The sequence below is a fragment of the Penaeus vannamei genome, chromosome 21 (assembly GCF_042767895.1).
Source record: "Penaeus vannamei isolate JL-2024 chromosome 21, ASM4276789v1, whole genome shotgun sequence".
Lineage (NCBI taxonomy): Eukaryota > Metazoa > Arthropoda > Malacostraca > Decapoda > Penaeidae > Penaeus > Penaeus vannamei.
Window position 1 is genome coordinate 8,558,788 of NC_091569.1, and position 7,500 is coordinate 8,566,287.

General features: G+C 39.4%; 1 protein-coding gene across 1 annotated transcript in view; it reads left to right on the plus strand.

The window, feature by feature from the left end:
- The window catches only part of LOC113819659 (type-1 angiotensin II receptor-associated protein), an 11,869-nt gene extending 8,937 nt beyond the window's left edge, over nucleotides 1-2,932 (plus strand). Inside the window, exons 5-6 of the mRNA XM_027371858.2 lie at nucleotides 314-463; nucleotides 1,144-2,932. Of these exons, the coding sequence (XP_027227659.1) occupies nucleotides 314-463; nucleotides 1,144-1,262 (269 nt within the window). The 3' untranslated portion in view covers nucleotides 1,263-2,932. The remainder of the gene's footprint in view (nucleotides 1-313; nucleotides 464-1,143) is intronic.
- Nucleotides 2,933-7,500: the final 4,568 nt, after the last annotated feature.

Below are 7,500 nucleotides of genomic sequence, written 5' to 3' on the forward strand. Positions count from 1 at the left end.
GGAAGATGTATTATAAGCAATGCGGTACAGCCATTCTTCATCATTTATGAAAACGTTGTGCATTCCGATGCTGGGTGTCAGTGCTAACTTACTTAAATGGCCAGAAATATTGGTGTATCGAATTAGGCAAAGATCTGGACACCCATTAATCTCAAGCAACACCTACTGAAGTGGCATGAGGTGTAGCTAACACTTTGGGCTTCTGTACCGACCTTTATAATTAGGTTTTCGGCCACGGATGGGCTCTTAAAGTGACCACAAAATCAGAACCCAGTAGGAATAAGTATCACAGGGAAGTTATTCTCCTTTGCAGCTGGAGGGGCCATGCAATTCGGAGCAGCCATGGCCATCATGAACCTCCTGTTGCGACCTCTGTCTTGCTACCTCCTCTTCCGCATCGTCCAGGACCGAGCTGAGCCAGAGGGTTCGCAGGGGCTGCCTTCGGGATTCGACAGCCTCTTTGGTGAGTCGGGTTTTGCTTCGTTCCGGGAAGGGTTCCTGCGAGATCGTTTTTTCGATGTTGTTGGGTGTTGGTGGTGTGGCAGCCTTTTGAATCTGTGTTGTCTCTCCTAATATACTGTGTCTTTGTCTGTCTGTCTGTCTCTCTCTGTCTCTGTCTCTGTCTCTGTCTGTCTCTCTCTCTCTCTCTCTCTCTCTCTCTCTCTCTCTCTCTCTCTCTCTCTCTCTCTCTCTCTCTCTCTCTCACTCCCCCTCCCTCCCTCTTTCACCCCCCCCCCCATCTCTCTCTCTCTTTCTCTCCCCCTCCTCTCTCCCTCTTTCAGAGAGAGAGAGGGGTGGGGCCCTCTCTCTCTCTCTCTCTCTCTCTCTCTCTCTCTCTCTCTCTCTCTCTCTCTCTCTCTCTCTCTCTCTCTCTCTCTCTCTCTCTCTCTCTCTCTCTAGTGTATTGTTTCCATGCATCATTACCTCTAAATTATTGATTTGCAAGCAGCATGCATTTATTATTATTATTATTATTTTTTTTTTTTTTTTTTGGTAACGGACATGCATATTCTGAGCAGCATTATTTATTTATCTATTTCTCCATACTGTTGAATTGACTTTTTTTTTCTTTTTTACTGTTTATCATGCCGGGATTGTCAATAAATCGTGCTATAATTCTCTCTTCCCCTTCAACGCCTCCAGGTTCTCGCCGCAGCCCCTATGAAGACATAGACGAGTCCTCGCCACCGACGACTCCACGACCAGACCCGCGTTACCCCTCCACGTCAGGGACTCGGCCATCCAAGATCGTCACCACTTAGACTACCAGGGTGCTCCTTCAAGTCTGAAGTTTCACATCCTTTCAAGCATTTTTTTTGTGGTCGAGTGTACAGCCGACAGCAAAAGCGGTGACGTTTCGCCGGACTTGGCTCGGACAGATCATGCCCTTCTTGCCCTGAGAGGAGACCCTCGTTCAAACAACCAGGGCGTAGTTAGGATGGTTCGATTGTTAGGGATGGGGGGGGGGGGTAATTACGGAAATCCGGCAAAGAAGTGCAATGACTGAAATCTATATGGAGAGAGAGAGAGAGGGATCGCTATAATTTCGATAATAATTATCCTGAAATCTTATATCGTTTTATCATAACTCCTTATCATATTTTCTAAATAAAAATCCTTAAACATTGTTGGAACTAACTATCTTATTACTATTCGTCAGACGAATATCTCCTTCGTTTGCTTCATCCGAGTCGTATATTAATATATGGCTCTGCATTATCCTCTCTCTCTCTCTCTCTCTCTCTCTCTCTCTCTCTCTCTCTCTCTCTCTCTCTCTCTTTCTCACTCTCCGTCTTATATCACCTAGATCCGCTATTTAGATAATGGTAAACTTTTGATATGTTATTTGGAAAATAGAATAATAGTCATAACAATATTCCATACGCCATTATATTTTCCAAATGTTTACAATCATTTCGTTACCACAAATAACGAAGTGAATATGTAAAAGCCGGACTGGATATATCGAAAGTAATGGGTTTCTTGAATAGTTTGGAGGGAAAACAGATAAAAGGTTGGACACTAGCCGCAGAAACGACTAATAATGGGGCAAGAATAGGTAGAGTCAAGGCTGGGGGAATATTCCCTTAGCCACGGTGAAGCTAGACTCGGCCCTTCGCGGGGTGAGTGAGCAAGCGTGAGCCAGGAAGGGGGTTCGCTGGGAAGTACCCAATCTGCCCAGGTATAAAGACTGTCACCTAATGATTTGACACTAAATAACATGTTAATAGTATATGTCGCAGCTCCTACATCATATATACCCCACCATCATCATATTAATGCACTGCTGCACACATTCATGCATTTCATTTTACACCATTTTACACCAAACGGTGCTTCGCGATTCATGAACACGACTGGAGGTCGTGGTTCGTAGGAGGCACCGAAACGAAATAAAAGGAAAACAAGGGAATCGATACCAAAAACTTCACACCACATTACCTTCGAAATTTTGTGGCTAAAGTCATTTATTAAGGTTTGGTAGCCCAAGAGGCGCTATTTGAGACGATACATTATGAACACCCACAACCAGTACACACAGCGTGTATGTGTATGTGAGAGAGAGGGGGGGGGGGATGCGGGTGCTAGCCGCGATAGGAAAGGACTGAAACATAGTAGGCCACCTTTCAGGGTAAGAAGGGCAAGGTCTGCCCAAGCCAGGTCCGGCGGGGCGACATCGCTTTTGTTGTTGGGTGTACATTATTTTCAGCTTCTGATGTGACCTTGGATGACGAGAGAGGTTTTAGTTATTTATTTTTGGCTGATCTTGTTCGTTTTTTTTTTTCTTTATATATATATATATAGAATTGGGATATTTATCTGATTTTTGTAGAATGAAGGATGGAAACAGCTTTGTAATACTGCTGATCTTCCCTATTTGGACACATTAAGACAGAAATTGAGCTTTTGAAATAAAGGAAAGAGTGCCAAAGATTGCGGTGTATACGATAACACTCGTCCACTTGCTTCATATGGAAAAATTATTTGTGTACATTATAGTATGCACATTTCAGAGGCAGTGGTTATTACAGTTCGGGTAAGTTAACTGAGATGTAGTTATTTTTTAGTCTCAGGTGTTTGAGGTTGCTGTACTGGAAACGAGAAAATGTATAAGAATATAATTGGATCGATTCATCATGAAATGCTGTCCAAATACAAAAATAAAAATGTGTGAAATTCAGAAGTTTAATATTATTCTGAAAATATGGAAGAATTACCATAATCAGTGTACCAGTGATTCTCACTCACACACACACACACACAGGTTTCGTTGGTGTGACTGAGGCTTCGGAACTTGAACCCGAATTAGCTTGGGATACGAACGCGAATCAAAACTGTGTTCTAATGTGCTTGAAGGGAATATTTATAGTGACTAAACGTAGTAAGTATGCTGTATCTTTGTGCTTATAGGTATACATGGCTCGCTGTATGTGTTTGTGCACGTGTACATGGAATGATAATTGTGTATGTGAGGTTATTCTGAAGATTAACCCGAAGTTTTTAGAATTGGAGTAACTAAAAGTAAATTTGGAGGAAGTCACCTTAACGCCATTGGGATTCTGACCCCGTTTGCATAGGCCGGGCTGGAAAAGCGTTGGTCTACTGTCGTATCTGAAAATAACGGGAGTTCGCTTTATTCTTTATTATTAATATCATTACGATGCCTAACAATATGTCGTAAGTAGTAGACTGTGGAAGAAGCACTTAAAAAAAAAAAAAAAAAAATACTAATTGAAAGAAACAGTCCACATGTGAAAGAAAACACAGAGTGCTAATCTCAGTTCAGGTATATAGTTTTTTGAAATATGGAATGTATATGTGTTTACACATCCATACGTATATAATACATTATATATATATATATATATATATATATATATATATATATATATATATACGATTATTTATATATATACATACACATGTACACACACACACACACACACACACACACACACACACACACACACACACACACACACACACACACACACATATATATATATATATAGATACATATATATCTATATATATCTATGTATATATATGTATATGTATATATATGTATATGTATATATATATATATATATATATATATATATACATATATATACATATATATATACGGTATATATATGTGTATATATATACGGTATATATATGTATATATATACGGTATATATATATATGTATATATATATAATATATATATATATATATATATATATATATATATATACGGTATACACATATGTATATATATATATACGGTATACACATATGTATATATATATATATATATATATATATATATATATATATATATATATACGGTATACACATATGTATATATATATATATATATATATATATATATATATATATATGGTATATATATGTGTATATATACGGTATATACATATATGTATACGGTATATATATATATATATATATATATATATATATATATATATATATATATATATATATATGGTATATATATGTGTATATATACGGTATATACATATATGTATACGGTATATATATATATATATATATATATATATATATATATATATATATATATATATATATGTATATTGTACTGCATATATAAATGTATTGTATTTATATATACACATAAATATATGTATACAGTATATATATTTATAAATGTGTGTATTTGTATGTTTGGATGTGTGTCTACTTGTGTGTAAGTGTATATATGTGTGTTTTATATGTATGGTGTGCGTATGTATATAGATGTATATGTATATATACACACACAGGCTCACACTTACATATGTACATGCTTGCACATATGTGTATGCGAATGTGTCTGTGCGTGTATTCACGCTTACATGAGTGCACATGACATGCACTTTTGAAATGTTTTGAGCCTGGCTGGGCTGCTGAGGGATTCTCTTGAGTCAATGCCCCACATAGTAAGTATAAATGATAACAATGGTTCTCATAAAGATCAGAACTCAAAGCGTACCAGTCGGTATATATTCTTCCTAAGCTCCCATGTTGACATAGAGCTCAACCACCTTCCATACTGTAGCAACATTATCGAATTTCTGAAATTCAGATGTCAGTCTGGCAGTAGGTTTTCATATTTCAATAGGATTTGCATCCCGTCATAGCATTCTGAGATGCCACTCCATGTAATTCAACTTTCAGTTCGTATGGCATAGAGGCATTTTGATGCTTTCTGTTTATGCACTCGGTAACTTCTAGTTTCATGCGATGGGATTGTCTCGCCTCCTCGTTTATACCTAGCCAATGGTTGCAGTTGATTTAAAGTGCATACCAGACTACAAAGCTGATCGCGACAACCCATCTTGTGGCCCGGAAGTGAATGTAGGGCGGCACCCCGACGCGCCTCGGATCTTGGATGTATCCCTAAGCTCCGCCCCCGGCCCGCCCATGTCCGTGACAATGTGGCGTAGATATATCGGAGCCATTATGGGGAAATAACGGAGCCATTATGGGGAAATAACAGTGACGATCATTTACATTTACATCTCCAGGACGTCCAGCAGCAGCTACCGAGGTTCCTTCATTTCGTCTGCACCGGATCTGTGGAAGACAGTCATAAGTTTATTCTGAAAAGATGGAAGACAATTATCATAATCAGTCATAACAAGTCGAAATGCATTATTGCTGGGGCCGCTGTCATTGGCTACCTCGTAGCGGCAGGACCAGCGGATGTTAAAAGACAGTAATTCATATATGTTGTGTTTACTGGGCAGACACAAAGAAGTACCAGAACCCCTAAAATAATAAACTAAAAAGAATCACACACGCAAACACATACACATATGTACATATATAATGGCTCTTTTGTAGTTTTCCTCTTTCTCATCACAGAGATACTCTCCACTTATCCTAATCGCCCTATGCCCTTAACCCTTTCTCCTTTTACAAATCCCCGCCGTACTCCATCTGCTCTCCCCTCTTTCCCCTACTCACTACCATACTATCCCATAGCAATCTACAACTATGGCACCTAACACATTTTATCCTGATTGTTAATCCATTTCGCCACAATATTTTACCTACATTGTGCTGTATGACCTCTGTAGTCTAGCGCATTTATTTGCTTTATCCATTCACCATCTTTCAGCTGTTGTGAGGAAACATGTTCATGACGTCTTTGTACCTGGCAAAGTTCAACTAAACTTCCTCCTGAAGTGATCTGAAATAAAGAATTCGTTAATCAGGCAAACCAAGTTGAAAGGTCAGATATCTGCGCGGACCAGTATGTCTACGAAGAATTCTCGAGAGAACTTACAAAATCGACATCTCGTTTGTCATTGTTCACCGACAATGTTTCCCTAGTGTTATACGGCGTTTGGGCTGCAACAAAACCAGCTTGTACTTTGTCTTTTGAAGTGGGAGACGGAAGCGTTACAAGTAGGCCTACATTTTCAAACTGCTGAAGTTTCTCCGATTTGGGATGCCCTGTAGATGCTCCTGAAAGAACACATCACGCATTCTCAGGTATAATCATCGTTGCCTCTACCTTCCCACTTTCTTCGATAGCATTTAGTTTTGCAAGATCACTCTCAGGCAACACGAAAAAATAATTACCATGTGCTTCTGCTAGCTGGAGACCGTACGCCTGGTCAAACTCATCCTCCTCCTGTTCAAAATCTACACCCTTCAACTCATCGACATCAACAATGCTTGGGAAAGGTTCCATTAATTTTCCCATCGTCATTAACTACCGGACCTTTCTGTCAAAACCGAAGCGTGTGCTGCAGCTGTTCCTCGAAAACCATTCGTTCTAGAGCCTTTTCACTTTCTTTGATTGCCCTTCTATCTTCCTCAAAATCCTCAGACAAGTTTTCCCACATGTTCCCTTCTTCTTATCAACCCTTGCTTCTATTCTCGAGCGCCTATATATTCAAAAGGGTGCCCGTTTCAGGTGATTTGGTGTCTGCCCATGAAGGTTTGATGTGGAAACTGGAAGTGTGAAGAAGCCAAACGGAAAAGTGCAAAATTTTGTTCCGTTTAACAGCCTTAAAGTTGTCGGGAATAATTTTTTCTTGTGCTATAAGTATTTATTTATGGATATGATTACTTGAAACAAGGCAGGACATTTTGATTTCTAAAATAAGTGAAGTTTTATCACAATATTCATCACACCTAGTATTTACTTCGGCATTGGTCATGTACCTGTTCTCGTGTCAATCGAAAACAGTCATATCAGCTGGAAAGTGACAGAAGCTGCTCGTCATGCTCACCTTCAGCCCGACGAGTGACAGCCCCTCCATCACGATCCATCTCAAAGTCCCAGAGCTTCTCAGACTATTCCCCCGATCCCTTGCTCGCTGTCGTCGTAAGGGAGGGGGGGAGGGGGGGGAGGAGACAGAGGCCCAATGAAAGGGATCGTGCCTACCTTGGACCTCAACCATCGTCTCAACAAATTTTACATGGTCATTTCTTCTCCCCTTTTCCTTTTCATTCTCCCAATCCCCTTCTTCTGCCCAC